Raw genomic sequence first — 23,224 nt, 5'->3', positions numbered from 1 at the left:
AGGGTAATTTTTCGAAATTGAGATTTATACATCATCTGAAATCTGAATAAATAGCTTTCCATTGATGCATGGTTTGTTAGGATAGGACAATATTTGGCTGAGATACAACTATTTGAATATCTGGAATCTGAGGGTGCAAAAAAAATCAAAATATTGAGAAAATTGCCTTTTAAAGTTGTCCAAATGAAGTTCTTAGCAATGCATATTACTAATCAAAAATTAAATTTTGATATATTGACAGTAGGAAATTTACAAAATATCTTCATGGAACATGATCTTTACTTAATATCCTAATGAGTTTTGGCATAAAAGAAAAATCGATAAGTTTTGACCCATACAATGTATGGTTGGCTATTGCTACAAATATACCCGTGCTACTTATGTCTGGTTTTGTGGTCCAGGGTCACAAATGCTTTATGAGAAAAAATAAAAAAATTAAATAGAGAAAATAAAAAAGGAATAAAAAATACTAAAACATGTGACACTATAATTTTTGATACCACAAATGTGCTACTGAATACACTATTAAACCTTGAATATTAAAATGTATTTAGTATATATCACAAATTAAAATAACAGTCATTAAGTATTTCTCAATTAGGTAAATAGAGCATCACATTTTTCAAGTTAATATTCAGGATTGAAGAACAAAGCAATTAAATTAGAAGCTGTGCACAGTTTTTTTTTCCCCAATTCCAATTTTGAACTCCTGACTTTTTCTGAAAAGTTGCAAAAAAAGAGGCGTGCTCACTATGAAGGTGGGAAAAAAGCTAGTTTGACATAAAAAAAAAAACACACAACTTTACTGAGCAACAGCTGATGTTTCTGTCACAACATGTTCTTCTTCCTGAATCCAATTTCGAACTACTTTCTGAATCATACCATTGACTTTCCGAACAAATGTTTACATATTCTTTACCATGTTCTTCGGCAGATCTGAATTACTTGACAGAGGAGAAGGTGTATGAAATCCTGAGCCTCTGCAGTGAGACCGAGGACTATTCTCCTCTAATCCGTGTCATCGGTAGGGTTTTCTCAAGCGCGGAGAGTCTGGTCCAGAGTTTCCGCAAGGCCAAACAACACACCAAGGAAGAGCTCAAGTCTCTTCAGGCCAAGGATGAGGACAAAGATGAAGATGAGAAAGAAACGGCCTCTGGTTCATCCACAGCCATGGAGGTGGAACCCGAAGCCTCGGCGTCAAGTGGAGACGGGCCATCTCACGGAGAGAACAACGTCCAAAAGTTGGGTCCCGTCGAAGTTTCTGTAGACATTGATGCAGTAAGAAGAGTGTACGACAGACTATTATCGAACGAGAAGATCGAAGCAGCATTCCTCAACGCGTTAGTCTACCTGTCGCCCAACGTAGAGTGTGACCTCACCTATCACAACGTGTATGCCGCCGACCCTAATTACCTGAACGTCTTCATCATCGTCATGGAGAACAGTAACCTCCATAGTCCAGAATACTTAGAAATCGCCCTGCCGCAATTCTGCAAGGCAATGAGCAAGCTACCTCTTCCGGCTCTGGCCAAGCTTGCGCGGTTGTGGTCCCAGTACAGCGCAGACCAGATCCGACGTCTGGTCGAGACTTTCCAGCAGCTTATTACCTACACTGTTATCAGCAACGAGTTCAGCAGCGACAACCTGGTCAAGCTTTGTTATGAGAAAAAAAAGCAAGAAAATAATTTAAAAAAAGGAATACAAATCCTAAAACAAACCACATATATATATATATATATATATATATATATATATATACAAATATGACATTTTATGATTTTGATAACATGAATGTGCTATTGAACACACTTTTAAAACCTAATTACTAATATTTATTTAGTAAATTCATTATTAATTGAATTAACAATCATTATTGAAGTATTTCTGCTGCAAAAAAGGCCTTCACACTATGAAGGTGAAAAAAAGACAAACAAAGCAAGTTTAAGATTAAAATAATAATAAAAAACACAACTTTGCTGAGGAACAGCTAATGTCTCTGTCACAACATCACCTTAATCCCGAATCCAATTTCAAGCTACTTTCTGAATCATACCTTTGACTTACCATGCAAATGATTAAATATTCTTTACCGTGTTCTTCGGCAGATCTGAATTACTTGACAGAGGAGAAGGTGTATGAAATCCTGAGCCTCTGCAGTGAGACCGAGGACTATTCTCCTCTAATCCGTGTCATCGGTAGGGTTTTCTCAAGCGCGGAGAGTCTGGTCCAGAGTTTCCGCAAGGCCAAACAACACACCAAGGAAGAGCTCAAGTCTCTTCAGGCCAAGGATGAGGACAAAGATGAAGATGAGAAAGAAACGGCCTCTGGTTCATCCACAGCCATGGAGGTGGAACCCGAAGCCTCGGCGTCAAGTGGAGACGGGCCATCTCACGGAGAGAACAACGTCCAAAAGTTGGGTCCCGTCGAAGTTTCTGTAGACATTGATGCAGTAAGAAGAGTGTACGACAGACTATTATCGAACGAGAAGATCGAAGCAGCATTCCTCAACGCGTTAGTCTACCTGTCGCCCAACGTAGAGTGTGACCTCACCTATCACAACGTGTATGCCGCCGACCCTAATTACCTGAACGTCTTCATCATCGTCATGGAGAACAGTAACCTCCACAGTCCAGAATACTTAGAAATCGCCCTGCCGCAATTCTGCAAGGCAATGAGCAAGCTACCTCTTCCGGCTCTGGCCAAGCTTGCGCGGTTGTGGTCGCAGTACGGCGCAGACCAGATCCGACGTCTGGTCGAGACTTTCCAGCAGCTTATTACCTACACGGTCATCAGCAACGAGTTCAGCAGCGACAACCTGGTCAACGAGGATGATGGTGTGGTGGCAGCCACCAAGTGCTTGAAAATCGTCTACTATGCAAATGTGCTGGGCGGCGACCTAGACACGGATCACAACGAGGAGGAGGACGACGAACCGATCCCGGAGTCCAGCGAGCTGACCCTGCAGGAGCTGCTCGGCGAGGAACGACGCAATAAGAAAGGCCCTCGGGTGGATCCGCTAGAGACGGAACTGGGCATCCGTGCCTCGGACTGTCGAAAACCCCTCATCACCTTCGAGGATTTCATCAACGAACCGCTCAACGAGGTGCTGGAAATGGACAAGGACTACACCTTCTTCAAGGTGGAGACAGAAAGCAAGTTCTCCTTTATGACCTGCCCGTTCATTCTTAACGCTGTGACTAAGAATCTAGGCCTGTACTACGACAACCGGATCCGGATGTACAGCGAGCGCAGGATTACGGCCCTCTACAGTTTAGTGCAGGGACAACAGCTGAACCCTTACCTGCGACTCAAAGTGCGCAGAGACCACATCATAGATGATGCTCTTGTCAGGGTAGGTCCCGAAGAGCTTGCAAAGACGAATGTTGTTTCATAGTGATTTCTTGTGCATTATTCATCATTTGTGAAGATCATTCGTGATGAATGTGTGATTGGTTTTAGTTGGAGATGATTGCCATGGAAAACCCAGCAGACCTGAAGAAACAGCTGTATGTGGAGTTTGAGGGAGAGCAGGGAGTAGATGAAGGAGGAGTATCCAAAGAGTTCTTTCAACTGGTCGTAGAGGAGATCTTTAACCCAGATATAGGTAATTATCATCAATTATTTCCTACTTGACTTATTTAATATACTCTTTTTGGCTTTTTTTTGCCCGTCCTAATGTGAAGCTTAATCAGTTTAATTTATATTAATTGATACTGGAATGGATAATGCACTATTTGTATGCGCTAGTTGGCTTAATGTTCCTCTCAGAACTTGTTTTATTGATATTGATGATCTTATTGATTCAGTGAGTGTGAGATGAGGATCTGTTGTGCACCTCATGTGTTGTTCTCTTTCTGTTTCACCCACAGGCATGTTTACCTATGATGAAAGCACAAAACTTTTCTGGTTCAACCCTTCATCGTTTGAAAATGAAGGCCAGTTCACCTTGATAGGCATCGTCCTGGGCTTAGCTATCTACAATAATTGCATTCTCGATGTGCACTTCCCTATGGTGGTTTACAGAAAACTAATGGGAAAGAAAGGAACGTTTAGAGACCTTGCAGACTCTCGTCCGGTAATACTTGCTTGGTTACATTTATTTATGTTAATCAGCATTCCTAGTCTAACTTTTTTTTTTAGAAATGAAATACAAATATAACACAAAGATTGCATTATCATTCAAAAGTTTGGGGTAGGTAAGATTTTTAGTTTGTTTGTTTGAAAGAAGTCTCTTATGCTCACCACGTCTTCATTTATTTGATCAAAAATGAAAGTGAAATTGCAGTTTAAAATATTATTTTATATATATATATATATATTTACTTAGTTTTGTTTTTAATATATTTTTAAATGTAATTTATTCCTGTGAAGGCAAAGGTGATTTTCAGCAGACATTATTTCAGTCTTCAGTGCCACATCATTCTTCATAAATCATTCTAATATGCTGATTTGGTGCTCAAGAAACATTTCTTATTGTTATCAATGTTGAAAACAGCTGTGCTGCTTAATATTTTTATGGAAACCATGATAATTTCTTTAAGGATTCTTTGATTATTTTTTTGTTACAATGTTAAAAGTCTTACAGACTACCAAACTTTTGAACAGTAGTGTACATTTTTAAAGTTTCCACTTGTGTAAACAATTAAACTGCACTTTAGAAATAGTGGCGTGTACGTTTTTCACATGCTGACAAACTTAATATTAAATTCAAATCATGCAGAATCGAACAAGACAGTATGTAATGCCTTTCCAAACAAGAGCTTTTTCAAGAGCACATCTTATGTTAACATGGCCTTATATTAATTATATTTTGGCTTGCTTGAAACAGAAGCTCATTTTTTTCCACAGCATTTCAACATCATGTTGTACGTTGACAATGAAATTATGTATTTAGTATTACAAAGAGCAACATTTCAGCTTTATTGCAAATGGGAGTGCATGTCCTGTTCTCATATTGGAGGCATGCTGCGAAGCAGCTGTCTGTTTGCACTTGTACAGGATACAGGCAGATTTAGGGCAGAGATTGTGTCTGGGAGGAGATTTAGGCAGGTACATCAGCACTTTAGTGGCAGACCCTGTCATTATGACTTTAGCACACAGTGTCTGCTCATCAAAATATTTGGGGCGAGTTGATTCATGCTCTGTCGTATAGCAATTATGCAGGATTAGCAGAAAACCTAGTAGTATCAGTGCATCTCTACATATTCTCTATAATGGTTCTGATCATCTGTTTCTACAGGTTCTTTATCAGAGTCTGAAGGATCTGCTGGAGTATGAAGGTAATGTGGAAGAAGACATGATGATTACCTTCCAGATCTCACAAACAGACCTGTTTGGAAACCCACTAATGTATGATTTGAAGGAAGGAGGAGATAAAATCCCAGTTACCAATGAGAACAGAAAGGTTAGTCCACTTCAAGCAGAAGAGTCCGGCATTGCATTCATTCATTCATTCAACGTTTTAAAACACAGACATGTTCGTATCTGCCAGTATACACATAACACAAAGTGGGTCTCTGCAGGATTTTGTGGCACTCTATGCAGAGTACATGCTGAACAAAAGTGTGGAGAAACAGTTCAAGGCCTTCAGAAGAGGATTCCACATGGTCACTAATGAATCTCCGCTGAAGTATCTGTTTCGACCAGAGGAAATTGAGCTGCTTATATGTGGTAGCAGGGTGAGTTGGCTATAGATTATTACCTACTTCCAGGCTGTTCTTACACATGTGGCACAGCCATAGATATAAACCCATAACTTTGTGTTTTTCTCATGCAGAATCTTGACTTCCAAGCACTTGAAGAGAGTACAGAATATGATGGTGGATACAACAAAGACTCTCGCATTATTAAGTATGTGGATGCTTATTAAAATAAGGACATCATGTAAATAATGTTGTGTGGGTTATTATTTTCTTTGTGACGTAATAGTTACTAGTAGTGATCGGCTGATATTTGACCATTTGAGGTTTTTAGCAGTTTGTTTCTCCAGTTACAAAACCTACTGACAACCATGTCAATGAATAATAAATCTAGTCATTGTATTTCAGGTGTTTCAGGACTAAATGTTGTGCAAGATGAGCATTAAGTTTTTTGTGTGAGCAATTAATTTGTCATGAAATAATTTCATTTGTCTTGTTGTCATTTAATTATGGGTGTTGCATTACGCATCAGCCATCCTGATCTCCAGATAGTCACATTAGCACAATATCAGTCGACCACTAGTTGTAAATACTACTTCCTCTGTGAGATTAAAAGTGTATATTTTTGACACTCATCAGGGATTTCTGGGAGACTGTGCACTCATTTGGGCAGGAGCAGAAGAGGCTGTTTCTTCAGTTCACCACGGGCACAGATAGAGCTCCAGTTGGAGGTTTAGGCAAACTCAAGATGATTATTGCCAAAAATGGCCCAGACTCAGACAGGTAAACTCAAATACACTGTTGCTCAATGAGTTCAGGTTTTTTGACATCGTACTGTGTTTAAATAGATCATGTATCAGATCGATTCAATTTTGAATCCGAATACATTTTGTACTTTGAAAAATGTGAGACGTGGGCAGTGGAATGGAGGAAAAAAAAAAGCAAGGTCTCAGACACTTCCTGAAAATAATGTCATAATGCAGTAATCTCAGTGGTTCTCAAATGCTTTTTTTTTTTTCTCAATATTCACCCAGTGCTTTTTTGTAGCACTTTTTAAAGGGGTCATATGATGCTGCTAAAAAGAACATTATTTTGTGTATTTGGTGTAATGAAATGTGTTTATGCGGTTTAAAGTTTAAAAAACACATTATTTTCCACATACTGTACATTATTGTTTCTCCTCTATGCCCCGCCTTTTTGAAACGCGTCGATTTTTACAAAACTAATCGGTCTGAAAAGCGAGGTGTGCTCTGATTGGCCAGATATCCAATGCGTTGTGATTGGCCGAATACCTCAAGCGTGAGACAGAAATGTTACGCCCCTCACATACTGTTGATGCCGTGTCCCGGCCGAAGCGATGATTCAAAAACATTAAAACCCATTACAAACGAAGCATTTGTTGCATCCAGTGGGGACATAAATACGGATTATAACTAGCGTGAGCGGAAGCCCCGGCTTAGCGTGCGCTGAGGCCGGGCTAGCGTGAGGGGAAGCCCCGGCTTAGCATGCGCTGAGGCCGGGCTAGCGTGAGGGGAAGCCCCGGCTTAGCGTGCGCTGAGGCCGGGATAGAGTGAGCTGAGGCCGGGCTAGATTGAGCTGAGGCGGCGGGGTCGAGAACGGCGCGCCCGGCGGATCCGACGAATGAGCGGCAACCACATGTGACGACCCCGGGCTGAACTCCGCTTCGTCCAAAGTTCGTGAAAGTTGATGTATTCCCTCAGCGACCAGCACAGATCAGCTCTAGGCATGACGAAGCGGATATCGTCCTCTTTTGGAAGACCAAACAAAGTAGTTTCGCTTTCACAACGAAGCACACAGCGTCTTCACGACATGGCTGCAGCGTCAACAATACTACAGCGAGAATAAAAGTTGCGCCTTCTTTCTTTGCGTGAACATTTGGGCGGCGTTATGCAAATCTTCCAACATAGTGAGGTAGATATGTGGGGGCGTGTTAGAACGAGCCGTTTTAGGTAGGTGTGGCTGACTCTGAACTTTTATAAAGAATATCTCTTTGGATTTGAGACTTTAGTCTTTGCAACTTTACAGATCTTCTTTATGCACCAAGAGCTTGTAACACTCCAAAGAGAAAGAAAAAATTGAAATCGCATCATATGACCCCTTTAATTTAAAAAAATAATTCATGGGATCAAATCAAGTAAACCTGTTTCTTAGTGTTTTTAAAAAAGCATCAACTAGCACTGCTGCATATTCGTAAGTTGCAATGATGTATTACATTCTCTTTATTAACCAGCATTCAAGCATATATATATATATATATATATATATATATATATATAACTACACTTTTACCACATGTAATTGACATTATGATTATACATCTATATACATCTCTACAGCAATAAATATGCAAAGTCTTCTCAAAGTAATGCACTCTTCTTCTCCTCCTATGGTCAGGTTACCCACCTCTCATACTTGCTTCAACGTGCTGCTCCTCCCTGAATACTCCACCATAGAGAAACTTAGAGAGAGACTCCTTAAAGCCATCACTTACGCCAAAGGCTTCGGCATGCTCTGAGGCACCAGGATCCGCAAAAGAACTCGCTCGCCCTCAGAGCTCTCATTTGTGCGTCAAAGGAGCATTCAACTACATCGACAAATAAAAGTAAATATCAAGTTTAAATGTAAGGCAACGTGAAATGGGGTAAAATGGCAAAGTTCTGGTGACCGTGTGCCTGTGCCTAAATAGTAGATAAAACCACACTGGACTCTTGGCTCTCTCTCTCCCTCTTATGTAAGTGTTAAGGTTCCATTTTTGTATGCACTGAGAAATAGCGTTATTTATTTGAAGGGATGAAATCTCTTGTCATGTCTGCCAGGAAATCCACTCACTTTTTGCTTTTGTAGTCATGAAAAGGAGAGACAGAAGTTTTCAACACCTGCAGGACTGTTCACCATCTAAACTTAAAGAGAGCAAAGGGAGGAAGTGGAACTTTATTGATGTATTATGGTTGAACTGTGAAAGTGCACTTAACTCAATATTCAGAATGTCTCTTTTAATTTTTTTTTTTTTTTTTTTTTTTTGCTCTGCACAGTGTCTGGCCCTTATACTGTTGGATGAAAATGAGGGGAAATTGGCACAAATTGTACCACTATCTTGTCGTGCCAAACATTTATGCTGAGAATTGCCGCTCCGGTTTGTCCAGGCATAGCTGGAAACCCACTTTAGTGATGCCCTCTACACGTTTTGTTTTTCCTTTTTCCCTCTTGCATATTAAATGTGACTGTGGTTTGTTCCACTGCTTATGGCGCTAACATAAAAGGGGGAAACAGAACTTGATATTGAGAATGACAACATTTGATTGTTTCAAGTTATTCTTAAATAAATTCAAAACTGAAAAACAAACCAAGTGTGGAATTGTGATGAGATTGTGTGCTTTCAACTTTTGGGTCTTTTGTGGTGTCACACAATTTAGGAGTTTACACAAAACCATTTATAATGTAAAATACACACAAAATAAACATATATATCTGTTTCAACATATTCAATACCATATTAAAGCCAAAATACCTTAGCTCGTTAATAAACTTAGTTTAGTTTTTAATAAACTAAGATTTTAGTCACTTTAGGATTCGGTCGCCTGGTGTTTGGCATCAAACTGGTACTTAGTTTATAAGAAATAATAATTTAGATTTATTTTTATATACAATTTAGACATATACACTGTTTCACCTTTTCTATATCAGGTTTTCTCTACGAGTACAGTTTGTGGTCCCTAACATGACATACACACACAATACATGCCTAGTATATTGAGAATTTCGAGTCCAGCAAGCAAACAGCATTTGTTAGAACATACTCTTGGATAGTATACTAAAATGTTTTGTCCTGTGTTTGGGATGATTTTACTTTGTCCATGTTGTTTTTCAAACAACACTATTAGCCATATTATTAAAATAATGTAATTGTTTAATGAGCAGAATCAGAACATCGTCAAAATAACTAAATATTAATTTAGAATATATGTTCTCATACTTATGCCAAATCAACAATTAGAGTATTATTCCTCCTCTTCCGAGTCTGACCTACAAATGTAGACCTCATCCAGTACAAAGTGCCTTTTTTGGCCACGTTTTTGACATACACCTTAAAGATGCACTACTGTTCAAAAGTAGCCATAGATATAATACCAAGTACATTTATTCAGCAATGATGAATTACATTTATCAGTAAATGTAAAGACATTTATATTGTTTATGAATCAGCATATAACAGCACAGAAATGTTTCTTGAGCACCAAATCAGTATATTAGAATGATTTCTACAAGACAAATGAAGGATCGTGATACTGAAGTCAAGAATAAATTACATTTTTAAGTAAATTAAATTAGAAAATGTTTTTTTTTTTATTGTAATATTTCAGGGTATTACTATTTTTGCTGTAAATATAAATTTACAAATAAGCCTGGGTGAGCATAAGAAACATCTTTTAAAAAATACTTAATCATTTTAAAACCCCAAACTTTTGAATGGTAGTGTATCTCTCTCCTCAATTCTGTCATCTGAGCTGTTCTTACTGCACATATTGAATAAATACAACGTCATCAGCGTTACGTTTCAACACATATATATGGCAATTAGTACAACATTGTCATGTAAAACTTATAAGTATAAACAGTTTCAAAGTAATGTACTATGTCCATGGATAGGAAACCCCATTAACCCCAATGTCTATGCTGTTGACTATTTTGTCTTCTTCTCTTCTTCTTTTTTGTCCTCAACAACCTCAGACAGATCTTCCACCCGTAGTGTTTTCACTTTGTTCTCCATGTTGGTGATCCTCTGTTTCATCTTGCTCTGGTAGGATGTGTATTCTCCCATAAGCTTGGCAAACTTGCCAGTCATGACTTCAAGGTTGTTCTCTAGGCGGTGAATCTTCTCATCCAGATCTTTGGGATCAGCACCGGCGCTTGCAACCGCCTCATCAAGAAGGTTGTCCTTCCTTAAGATGGCCTTTCCTTTCTCCTCCAGGGCTTTTTTGGCATCTGGGTATTCAGTAAGCGCTTCCACAAGGTCGTCTTTAGACAGCGCGAAGAGGTCCGAATAGCCGACGCTACGAATGTTCGCCGTTCTTCTGTTTCCGGCTTTACTGCCTTTGATTCCAAGAATACTGATCTCTCCGAAGTAAGCGCCGTCACTGAGCACCACAAACTGCGTGACGCCATCATCGGCCACTACGGCAAGCTTTCCTTCTTTGATGATGTACATTTCTCGACCAATGTCACCCTTTTTACATATATAATCTCCAGGACTGAACACCTGAGGCTGCAGCTTCAACACCAACTCGATGAGAAGTCCAGCTTCACAATCCTGGAAGATTCGCACCTTCTTCAGTGTATCTAAATGGACATTGATGGCTATTTCAGCTTTGAGCTTGTCTGGAAGGTTCTTCAGGACTTCCTTCTCATCGCAAGTTTTCTTCTCCGTCCAAAGGTAGTCAAACCATTTGATGACCCTGGCCTCCAGGTCTTTGCTGACCTTACGGAACTGCATGTACTGCTTGATGGAGTCGATCTTGGCCTGAAATTCAGCACGAGAAGCATTCATGTTGGAGATCATGGCACCGACGTTACCGACGATGGTAGCGAAAATCAACACTCCGATGAGGAAGTCCATAACGACAAACAAGTATTCGAAGTCTCTAACAGGAGGTGGCGTTTCTCCGATGGTGGTGAGAGTAAGAGTGGACCAGTACAGACAGTAGATGTATTTTCTGGCCAAGCGGCCGTATTCTGGATGGCTGATGTTTGGATATACCCATGTGTCAGTCCCAAAGCCAATCGTTTTGGAAATAGCAAAGAAAATGCAAGCGTTCCAGTGAATAATAATCAGGATGTAAAGTACGAGGTTGCTAATGCGAAAAATGTTCGGGTAGTTTGTTCGAGTTTCTGTGCGGTCGAAGAACTCGAAGAGACGTGCCATTTTGAAAAGGCGGTTGAAGCGAAGTTCGGGGTTGTTGAAGCCCACTTTGAGCATTATTAAATCCGTCGGGATCATTGAAATCATGTCGTATTTAAACTGTGGGATTTTCCTGTAATGATCCATCAACTTCTTAGAGTCTTTGACAAGGAGACCCTGCTCCAAGAAGCCTGAAAAAGACAAAATTAAAAAGAATAAAAATTCAACCAGCTTGTAGTATCTAGTAGAATAGTTTGTTAAAGTGCCCCTATTATGGATTTTTTGAAAATTACTTTTCATGCAGTGTGTAACAGAGCTCTAAGTGAATGAAAACATCCTGCAAAGTTTTAAATCTGAAAGTGCACCGTGTATAAAGTTATTGTCTCTCAAAAGAAAGAGTCGACTCTGAATCATTGAAACGAGTCATTTTTAAAACGAATCCCAAGCCGTTTCATGTTGGCGTCAACATGAAACATTAGCATATTGCCCGCCCACTTGTTGGTCTTTTTACATTAGACTGAATGAAAATGCAAATTCATTCTTTGCCACTAGGTGCCGCTTTTGGAGCAAAATAAAATAGCTGTTTCCCCGTTAACGCTGTACACAAAGCAGCACTGCGCTCACAAACGCTGCTTTATCAGGCATGATTAAAATGAGACCAATCGGACCCATCAATGCAGATTAGCGTCACGCAAAGGAGGGGTTTGGAAAAATGAATCATTGAGCGAATCGTTTGGGAGTCGTTGAGCAAGTAAGGTAAAAATAAATGCATATTATAAGACAATGAATCTCTTATGCTCACCAAGGCTCCATTTATTTAATTACAAATACAGTACAGTGATTGAGAAATTTTAAAATGTAATTTATTCCTTAAATTTCAGCAGCCATTACTCCAGTCTTCAGTGTCACGTGATCCTTCTAAAAAATCATTCTAATATGCTGATTTGGTGCTCAAGAAACATATATTATCAGCATTGAAAACAGTTGTGCTGTCACACTTTGTGGAAACGGTAATACATTTTTTTTCCGGATTCTTTGATAAATAGAAATTTCACGAAACAATTTATTTGTAAAAAATAATTGAATGGTAGTACATTGATATTTAATTTTAAAATATATAATGGATATATTCAATCAATACTATTAACATTAATAGTGTTAATAATACAATATTTGAACTCTTTCTGAAAAATCACCATACCTGTTCTTGACCTGACAAACGTGTCTGCATAATAGATTACATCTGAGGTATAGTCCATGATGATCCAAAGCATTGTGTAAGAGTTCTGAAGCTCATTGAAACAGGCCCTAAAGAGATATATACAATGAAGCACATGCCACATCTGAAGTTATTGATTTCATGAGAGATTCTGCATGAACAGACCTTGTCACCAGCATCATCAGGTTGTAAAACACTGGGGCTGCTATGACTGAAAGCCATCTGTAATACTTGTCTGAGGCTGGGTCCATGATCCACACTTCTTTCCTAAAACACATATTAGATTACCGTCTGGCCACTTTCAAAGATGAACACCTATTGAATCACAGCATTCATCTGTGAATAATCAATATCATTATCTGATTATTAGTACTAAAGCTGCTATCATTGAAATTTCATTTGTGGCATACTCACGGCGGAGGAGGAGCATCTTTCTTTTTATCATCTTTCTTATCCTTCTTTTCATCCTTTTTCTCATCCTTTTTCTCATCTTTTTTCTCTTCCTTCTTGTCTTCATCTTTTTTCTCATCTTTTTTTATTTCTTCCTTTTTATCCTCCTTTTTGCTGAAGGTAACATTTAGGGTTGTTTTTATTTTGAATTAGCTTGTGAACTAGTCTGGGATCTAAGGGTCACTAGTGTGAACTAACACTGGTAAACTCTCATGTTAACCTGCAGAGGGCAGCATTAACACTACCAATATTCACTGAACACTATTAATGCAATGTACTAAACATGTTAGACTATCATCTGTTGTTATTAATTTAATATTTGAGATAAATTATTTTTAGTATTCATTTGTTTTTAGGATTCTAAAATCTAGTATCTATCACAGCCACGTATTAATCATTTTTTCTGTCATTATAGGGGTTTATATCTGGAGGAGCTGTTTCTACATGGTACTTACTCATCTGTGTTGTTGCAGTTGTTCATATTGTAAGCTGCCAGAGGCCAGTGATTGGCTTTTCTTAATGAGCAAAATGCATTCATTTTTGTTATTATTGTGGAGTACATTTTGAGGGATCTGATTCTAGGACAACAACTACAGATCATCACTACTGCTGATTTATTATCTATATCTATAGCAACAACTGTTTCAATTAGTTTCTATTCTACAAGTTATTGTGATACTGTTTTACCTAAAGGGGGATTTCTACATGGAAATCTACATACTGTTTTCGGATTTTGATTTTATTAAATGAATCCTCAGCTCTGTGATCTGTTTTATGAATCATCTGCACACAATACGGATATACTGTATTTTTGCACAGATGCAGCATGATTCTCTACATGATTCTTTCATTTTCAAGGCCTCTACATTATACCAAAGGCATCTCTGTCTGTACAAAGAAACTGTACAGAAAATCTTTTTCTTGACTTACTTCCTCTTATGAGGCCTGTCAGGAAGGCCTATAGAGGATCGGGCATTACTTCCTCGGCTAGATAAGTCTTTGAGGTCAGGTCCACGGAATCGCTCTAAAAAAGAGTCGGGACGCTCAACCTCTCTGTGAAGCCTGTGTGATGCCCAGTTCCTCAGCATTACCAGAAACTGGGTGAGCCTGGGAGACCGAAAGATGTCAAACAGTAACACTTCCAAGCACTTTATAAAGTATGTAGCTTTCTGTTCAAGCCATGTCAAATGCACACTTGTTCAAATTCAAAATGTTCAAATTTTGTACAGTTTTGTTGATAAGTGTGGATCATACTTCTCTGTATGGTAAAATCAGATGTGTTAATGACTGATGCTGAGTGTGCAGTTGACTTGGCTTTAGTGGTAATCACGGTTCACATGGTAAACTACGTTAAAGCTTTGGTTTGGATGGACTTGATGTTACCTTGCCATAGCCCCAGCACCTGTGAAAGAGCTTCTCCTGGATTCCTGAAACTGGCTGGTTGCAGAAGAAATGATCCCCTGCATGTCAGAGGACTGGTCCTCACATAGAGAATGTGCCCTAAGAAAAGTTAGGTTTTAATCATGTTTCAAAAAGACCGTCTATTGAAACTAAGCTCCAGAAATTGCAAAACAACTTAAAATAAAATGCAAGAACATTCTCCAAATTACAAAGTTTATGTTCTACAAAGTGTAGCACTTGCAGCTCCAGATATTTTCCTGAAGAATCCAAACATTCAGATTTTTAGCGAAGTTTTTTTTTTTTTAACAAAATACCAGCCCATTTCAATCTAAACTTACATCTTTTAGCTGAATTTTTCAGCATATACTGTTTTGTGAACTTGTCACAATGTAATGCAGATTTGCAAACAAAAGCTATTAAAGAATGGGGGAGTCCAAAATATATTTGACCTGACAACAAACCTGCATCCTGTGCTTGACAGCTTCTCGTTTCATTTGCGAATTGTTTCAGAAAAATTACAGTTTGGAATAAGTCTTTTAAAAAAACTAAATTAAAGTCTGAAAATCTATTGGTGCAAAATTGTTGGTGCAAAAATCCTGAGCACTGTAAGTGATGCTCAAAAAGAAAAAGAAAAAAAGATTAAAAATGTACAATATGACCCCCTTAAGATCCGCTTGATATTCTAACCTGCTTGCACCATTTTCAGTCTGGTCCAGTTTTTCTTCAGAGGCTCGGACCGAAAGCCTGTGTCTGGGTGGGTAGGATTGCTCTGTACAAATCTCCGCCATTCTCTGTCTTCTCTTCGCCTATTCTAGGCATCCAGCACTTGATAAGACATGTCAAACAAAGGACAACACCATAACAAAAGACCATGAATTATTAAACATTTAAAGCATGTATTTGATCCTAGAAATTATGCTCAAAAGCATAATGCAATGAGGCTTTCAATGGGCTGCCATTATTTCAGATAATAACGTTGTATCAGCTGAACCCAAGGTTCAGTGGAATTAAAATCTGCAAGAACCTTTTATTGACTTGATCTCTGCAAACCCATTTTCACACCGACAGCGACCATCTGAACACATCGCCTAAAAATACTTGCTGCTTAAACACTAAACAAGATCAGTGGCCCATCTCGCTGGGAGATCTTGACCCAGATGTACTTTAAAGGCAACTCGAGACACCATGTAAACAGAACTCTTAGAAAGTGTGGCTGCATATAGCAAGAATTGGTTGTAGACTAATATTTGGTTAAACAGAGTGGTAAATTGATTTTTTTTTTTTTTCCTTCATATGGCAAGAAATTTCCTAACCCAGTTATACACCACATTTTTCAGGGTCTTTGACCAAAAGGGTGATGCTGCGCTTTCTCTATCTAATGATGTTTAGTTTTATCGTATTGTTGAGGGAAGATTAGTGTAATTAGACTAACACCACCAACGCTATTTGTGTAATCTATTCCAAATCCAGAGCGATGCTAATGCTGAAGACACACAGCAACTTCTTGTCTGCAGTCCTGATTTCCACCCACAGGGTTCTGTCATCTGAGGATCTGAAGACCCCTATGCCCACCCTAAAAAAAAAATCAACACTCTGACATGCCCAATGTAGTCTTTCTTTATAATTCTTAATAATTTGTACTGTCATCACACAATTAACAGAGAAAAAGCTCTGTTCATCATTTTGTTTTAAATGCTTAGTGTTTATGCTAAGTCATATAAATTAAGAGTAAATTAACTGTGTATTTCTTTAATTTAAGATTCATATTCATAAAGGTGGCTAGTTTTTACAGTATATGTATATGTACATTGGCACTGTAATGTAAAGTGTCACTATTGCATCGACAAGTGAAAATCTGGACTGGTTTATGTTCATTAAACGGTTTAGTTGGAAAGCTGAGCACTGCTACACGTGCGCCAGACACACTCTGACTAGAGGGGATCCTGTTAACTCATTTACATTTGTTACGAACCTTAGTTATTATTAATACATTATGTAATATTTCAGTGTCTTCTGACGACTTATTTATCGTCTCATCGACAAATTCTTTCGCAAACACCAACGGACAACAAATAAGTATTCGTATGGGAAATTAACATCACTTTCATAGCATTTTTATATTTGTATCATTTACACTATAGTAACATGTAATCTATTAAACTTACCTGCGAAGCAACAATATTTAGTAGTACAACAGATTTAGGGCACCAGATGCAAAGAGAATTCCTGTTCAAGTTGCTCTTTGGTTGAAGCAGCTGGTGATCCTGCTCAATGTTACGTAAAATCCCATCTTTAAAGAACTAATTCGAGTTGGCATTTTTGGTCATCAGTTTTCACCCACTTTTGCTGTCATCACCAGTTTTCTTTAGACTGAGATGATGTGTGATTCTTAGATGTCCAAATTTTTAATATACTGATAAAGGATGCGTTCAGAAGTCCTCAGCTCCTCAGATGACTGACAGCTCCGAGCTTTCGATGTGGACGTGGGCGGAGCTTAGTGTTCGTCTTCTCATTAATATTCATTAGCAATGATAAATGGCTAATGGCTCTGCCATTTTTACAACCGACTGAAACATAATGTTAATGTTTGTAATTCCTCTCTTATTTATTTATTTATCTTTAGGGCAAAATTTATAGAAATGAGAGCATATTTATTTCTTTTTATAATTATTTATTGCAATTGACACATTTACATTCTTGATTTGACCTTTTTCTGAAAATAATTTTAAAGCGTGTTATTATATATTTATTTATATTTGTATAATTGCATTGTGAGAACACCTTTTCTATGCTACCATGCAGTATTTTTGTCCTGATGAACCAGCGCTTTCAGAGATTAGGGATCCACTGAAAATTAAAGTGGCAAGCGTTGGTGGCACTACCGATATCACCAACTCTGGCATCAACATGGTCGTCCCAGCCATGCTAATGAGACCTGAGAAATCCTTAAGGCAATCTGCGAAGCTGCATCGTTAATCCCAGATTAGGCCTGAGCGCCTATCTGAGCCACCTAATACTCTTTCTTGGCCTCAGCCCTTGAAATACTATGTGTGCACCAGTTAAACTGGGCTGACCTCACGTAGCACATGTTTAGAACATGGTTTTGCTTTTTTTTTTTAAACTGGACTGGGACCAAAGAGTACAGTAGCTAAAGGCAGAATGAAAACTCAGACATTATCTCAAGGGAGCTCTGTGTTTTGAGTGGGTGTGAGACGAGGCAGAAAGAGTAAAAGAGAAACCGATATATCAAAAATACATTCAAGTAATATGAATTATAGAAGCATTTGCAAACATAACCTCCAATGCCATGTCACCAGAGCATATTATTAAGTTCCCCTAATAAGGACTAAGCCGCCCTTTAACATCTGCCATCTGTCACAGATCTCCATAAGATTTGTACTTAAGTGAATACAAAATCTGAATTCCAGCTAAAGGTTCGTCATGCAAGTTTTTTAATGAAAAATAACCTTTTGTAGTTAGTTTCCATAGCTAATAAACTGTAATTGTCTTATTATCCTATTATTATTATTATATAGGTTTGCTTTTGCCCCATGCATTTGTACTAACTTGATTGAAGACAACACTGAATATGTTTATATATTTGTATGTGGGATTCAGATATGAATTTCATATATGTGTTATCAGAAGCAGCATTGTAGATCCTTAATTCATAACGTAATTCATAACTTTGAAAAGAATACTAGTCATGAATATCAGTCTTTGTACCCTCATGGAAATCTAGGAAGACACACTTTTGAGCCCTGAGTGATTGTGTTATTATTTTTCCCATTTTTATATTTAATCATTTATTTTAATCATAAAACATTCTTCATACAAACAGAAACACTTCTTTCGAGACGAAGAATATAGTATACAGTATACAGAATATAGTATAATATCTGACACAGCCCTTTAATCAGAAATCAATCAATTTTCAGCTAAATGTTTTTCTGACATTCCACCAATCTGTTTACTGCAGTGCAGGCCTTATGCACAGTCCTTTTTTCTTTCATCTCAGTGGAAGCTAAGTGTCTTCGGCTCAGCTGCTTTAAAGCTCTTCATGTGATTGGGACATTGAGTGGCAGAGGCAAAACGTCGCTGCTGCAGCCTTTAGAGAAATGCCATGATGTAACACTCTGTAATACAAACCTACAAAAATAAATCAATTATATTAAAACAATTTCTCTATAGTCACACAACTTTGACTGATGATGTCATTATAGATTATGAGTTAATGCCTATTTGCTTTTCACACAGGTTCCATAATTAGCTGGCTAATTGTCTATGTTTGCACAATACCTCTAAATAGACACTATACTGGAGTCATTTCTGGTGCTGCTTAATGCAGCCTCACAGGAGTAGGCTACTGGTTGGGCACAAATGTTATGTTACTGCAGCCTCTATTTACATTTAGATTAAGACAACACCTATTCCGACTTTTTTATTTGTTTACTATTGGGTAATGTGTAACTCATCTAAAATGCACCTTTTGTCTACTGTATTCCAGACAACTGTTGAACTGGACTCAATAAAAAGATACTTAATGATCGTTAACTTAAAAAAATTATATATAATTGAAAATTAAAGGGATAGTTCACCCAAAAAACAAGAAAATTCTCACCCTCATGTTGTTCCAAACCTGTATGCATTTATTTATTCTGATATTTTGAGGAATGTTGGTAACTAAACAGTTTTGGTTCCCACTGACTTCCACTGTGTGGGAAATAATACAATGAAAGTCAATGGGAACCAAAACTGTTTCGAAACTGAACATTCTTCAAAATATCTTCTTTTGTGTTGAGCAGAAGAATGAAATGCTTACAGGTTTGAAACAACATGAGGATGAGTGAATGACAATTTTCCGTTTTGGGTGGACTATCACTTTAAGGTAATAATTGTGAATTTATTTAATGATGATAATAAAACTATCACAGAGTCTTACAGTGTTTGTTTGGAATCATGTACAGAAACGTTCGGCTCAATTAAAAGCCTCTTAGCTCACACAGCCAGAAGGTAAAGGTAATCAATGTCTCTAAACACAGCTTCCTCCTCGGCCTGCCTATCTTTGTCTCTCTCTCTTTCTCGCCCACTCACTCAGCAAGGTGTCACCTTTCACCCTATGCGCTGCTGTAACTTTTTTGCCAGTGTGCTCCATGCATACATGCAACCAGAAAACAGAATCAGACAGTATTGTGTAACCAGCTTCACTCAAAATCATTACAAATGACCGCGATACACCCACATACCTGCTGCAATCAACAGATTTAAAACCCCATTTGAACTGAACCTGTGCAAAAAAAAAAGTTTGAGCATTTTTGGAAATTGTAATAATGCAAAAAAAATTCTGTTGAATATTTCAAGGGGAAAAAAACTGAGGCAATGCTAGGCTCGAGTTTCTAATGAATAGAGTAGAACGCAACCTTATCCCAGCTAACAAAAATATGTTTTGCTAATTTTCCCATTATGAAAATGTTATTCAAAATATCTGTTAGTAGAAAAACGTTCCATAAGCAATGCATAAATAATGTTTTTGTGCTGATACTAAAGACATTAATAAAGACCATAACTTTGAATTAATATTCTGTTAATGTTACTGGCAGAACACTTTAAAAGAACCTTACCTGAATATTAACCAAAGCTCTGAGAACGTTTCCTGTTAGCTGGAATCATCTTTGTGATTGGATTGTAAAAGGTTTTTACACTTCACATGAAGAGAAAACCACTTCCTTTATAATCACTGCAGCTGTCACTCACTTAAGGTCAGCAGGAGGTCACCGACCCAATATATTTATTTGATTTGTGCTCTTTTGTTTCCTGATTTGTCTCAGGAAGAATAACTGATAAAAAAAATAGATCCATTACAATGCCATTGTACATTTCAGTATACTGCAAAACACGGCATTAATTAGAAACACAGTGTGGCACAAACACAGCATAAATTAGAAAGAGTGTGCTGTAAACACTGTTAATTAGAGTCACTAGTAATCAGATACTGTAATATGGCTGGCAGAGAAGACAAGCAGAGATGTGGATCTAAATGAATGAAACAAAACAACTAACACAAACACAGGGAACACGAGGGACAGGAGCATGACATGTCATGAAGCATTGTTGTAAGTTTAATACAACCAGCATCTGCCTTTCGAATGCACATATTTCCTTTACCCTGATCACCTGCTCTGATTGTCTCTGTTAATGACTCAGTGTTGCTGGTCTTTTGAAGAGAACAGCTTTGACCCGGAGCATTAAACGCTGTTATCCTGTTCTGCTCTACATCTCCTACAGAATCAGATCATCCATCAGCCTGTTCTTTTCAAGTGATTCTCTGAATCCACAGCTCACAACTTTTACCTGCACATCGTTTTACAGTTCACATCTGTGTACTGGTTGAACATTTATTCTAAAACCACAATTAGAATATTCCTATATGCATGTTAAGCAGCAAATTCATGTTTTTGCTGTTGTCCCCATGTGGAAATGCTGGAATTGCTTATTGTTCTTCATTTATTTCAGTTTTTCTTTTAAAAAAATTGATTCATGGACATGCAAAGACTTAAACTTTTTTATTAAAGTGGATATTTTTACGTCCGATTTATCAAAAATAGAATATTGGCTAAATCAGTTACATGTGCACAAGATGTTAAGCAGCTGTTAGCTAATAAAATCCATAGCCATACCTGACCTGAAGTACGTCCAATATATTACTGATAATTAAAAGAAAATGCACAATTCACAATAATCCAAAAGTAAAGTCCACATGACTTCAGTCTATCAATTAACATTTTGTGAAGTGAAAAGATGCATGTTTGTAAGAATCCATAATCCATAATTCTTCCTCCAGTGAAAAGTGTCATCCCCTGTTGTCCTTTCAACTCAAAATCCACCAACATATTTGTTTAGAATTGTTTTGGACTGTTTTTGTTTATAAGCGGTACTTTATCTGAGTATATTTCTCTGACGAGACAGCTTTTTCACTGGAGAAAGCTATATAGTGGTTGCCAGATACAGATACAATGTTTTGAAGTTAAAAAACGTCTTAATGATGGATTTGTTTATTACAAACACATGGCTTTTCACTTCACAAGACATTAATTGATCAACTGGAGTTGTGTTGCGTACTTGTGGAATATTGTAACATATTTATCAGTTGTTTGGACTGTCATTCTGACGGCACCCATTCACTGCAGGGGATCTGTTGGTGAAGAAGTGACCATGTAACCATAAACTTCTCCAAATCTGTTCTGATGAAGAAACAAATTTATCTACTGATGGCCTGAGGGTGAATAAATTTTCAGCAAATTTTCATTTTTGGTAAATTATTCCTTTGAATCTTTCACTGAATTAGGAGATCTAATATGATTTTTGTTGCAATGGGACACCTATGTGTTTTGGTGTTTCTATGCAAACCTCAGTGTGACAGCTTTCCCTCATTTGACGGGCTTGCTGATTACAACAACAAGAGCGTTCTTAGGGTGATGAGAGTTTGCCATAGCAACCATAAGGCTTGTGTGCTCATCTACTTCAACCTTCCCACAGCAGCAAAAATGAACCCATCACAGGAATTCATTTCAGCTGGGCTGATTAGAAGGCTGCAATTAAGGCTTTGAAAGTATATTGGATTTCACAACACTGAGGATGAATTAGATTATAATGACATTTAGGAGACCTTAGCATCAATGAATTGTAACTTCTAAAATGAAATAAATCCCATGCTGTGTGTGCTTGTTTAAGAAATAGTATTAAAATATCACATTATACTGACATCATGTCAAGTGAAAAAAGAGGGGGTCTGTTTCAGACTTTACACTCAAACTGCACAATATAATTGTATCTTCAGATGCCAAAGGAGCTGGGTCATTCAAAAAATGACCCATAAAAGATGTCTGTATAAATCAGAGTTTTTTTATTCTTTTTGAGGCCAACAAGCATCCCCGACCCCGATATAAGTGAAATGATGAAGGAATTAATGTAATCATGCCAGTCACTCTGCATTTCAAATTCAAGTGGACAGTAATTGCAGTGAAGTGTTGTGTGTGTGGAGGTGGGTGTGTGTGTAACCCTAATCCTAGCCTCTCTCTTCTTCTTGTGTCCTGATTACTCCTGCGGTGATTGTGTTTTGAACAATCTCTCAGAGCGCTGAAGTGGTGGACAGAGGCAAGAGCAATGTCAGATCCCTTAACATCCGCACAGCGCCACTTCTTTCCATTGTCACAGCCATCTTAAAAGTAATAATCCTTATTTAAAACACAAAATGGTGAAATTAGGCACTTCAAGGAAAAAGGTGACTCTTTTCTTGACTTCACAGCTCAATATTTGTTAAAGGAATAGTTCACCCAAAAATGGATATTTTCTCAGGCCGTCCAAGATGTAGATGAGTTTGTTTGTTCATCAGAACAGATTTGGAGAAATTTAGCATTACATTACTTGCTCAACAATGGATCCTCTTAAGTGAAAGGGTGCTGTCAAAATGAGAGTTCAAACAGCTGATAAAAAAAAATCACATCTCGTGAAAAGTGAAAATGAAAAGCCATCCCCTGTTGTCCTCTCACATCAAAATTATTTCAACAAATTATTTAGAACTGTTTCAAACTGTTTTCA

General features: G+C 37.8%; 2 protein-coding genes across 3 annotated transcripts in view; one reads left to right on the top strand and one right to left on the bottom strand.

Moving 5' to 3' along the window:
* The window catches only part of ube3a (ubiquitin protein ligase E3A), a 20,624-nt gene extending 6,690 nt beyond the window's left edge, over positions 1-13,934 (top strand). Inside the window, exons 1-9 of one of the 2 annotated variants that reach the window (XR_001636663.1) lie at positions 2,022-3,352; positions 3,460-3,604; positions 3,870-4,075; positions 5,240-5,404; positions 5,523-5,678; positions 5,777-5,850; positions 6,279-6,422; positions 8,055-8,262; positions 13,641-13,934. Coding sequence is in view for 1 of the 2 variants with exons in the window: in XM_016516006.1 (XP_016371492.1) it covers positions 2,106-3,352; positions 3,460-3,604; positions 3,870-4,075; positions 5,240-5,404; positions 5,523-5,678; positions 5,777-5,850; positions 6,279-6,422; positions 8,055-8,175 (2,258 nt within the window). In the remaining variant the exon portion in view is untranslated. Of the gene's footprint in view, positions 1-2,021; positions 3,353-3,459; positions 3,605-3,869; positions 4,076-5,239; positions 5,405-5,522; positions 5,679-5,776; positions 5,851-6,278; positions 6,423-8,054; positions 8,972-13,640 lie in introns of those variants that run through there. The other variant, XM_016516006.1, reaches the window with a different exon arrangement.
* cnga3a (cyclic nucleotide gated channel subunit alpha 3a) lies at positions 10,092-17,097 on the bottom strand. The gene is made up of 8 exons (XM_016516007.1): positions 16,792-17,097; positions 15,314-15,451; positions 14,609-14,725; positions 13,681-13,740; positions 13,190-13,339; positions 12,941-13,042; positions 12,758-12,864; positions 10,092-11,747 (listed from the first exon to the last, which is right to left on the bottom strand). The coding sequence occupies exons 2-8, from the start codon at positions 15,412-15,414 to the stop codon at positions 10,342-10,344; spliced, it is 2,043 nt and encodes a 680-aa protein (XP_016371493.1). The 5' UTR covers positions 15,415-15,451; positions 16,792-17,097; the 3' UTR covers positions 10,092-10,341.
* Positions 17,098-23,224: the final 6,127 nt, after the last annotated feature.

The sequence above is a fragment of the Sinocyclocheilus rhinocerous genome, unplaced genomic scaffold (assembly GCF_001515625.1).
Source record: "Sinocyclocheilus rhinocerous isolate Xijiao unplaced genomic scaffold, SAMN03320098_v1.1 scaffold85, whole genome shotgun sequence".
Taxonomy (NCBI): Eukaryota; Metazoa; Chordata; class Actinopteri; order Cypriniformes; family Cyprinidae; genus Sinocyclocheilus; species Sinocyclocheilus rhinocerous.
Note: the sequence above shows the minus strand (reverse complement) of the source record. Positions and strands in the feature narration are given on the sequence as shown.

What these genes read in the sequence shown, in the direction of transcription:
- cnga3a (XM_016516007.1), bottom strand. Translation starts at nt 15,414, where the DNA reads ATGGCGGAGATTTGTACAGAGCAATCCTACCCACCCAGACACAGGCTT. An exon ending in ACTGAAAATGGTGCAAGCAG is followed by an intron (nt 14,726 to 15,313) that starts GTTAGAATATCA and finishes AACTTTTCTTAG; the next exon opens with GGCACATTCTCTATGTGAGG. An exon ending in AAAGATGCTCCTCCTCCGCC is followed by an intron (nt 13,043 to 13,189) that starts GTGAGTATGCCA and finishes TATGTGTTTTAG; the next exon opens with GAAAGAAGTGTGGATCATGG.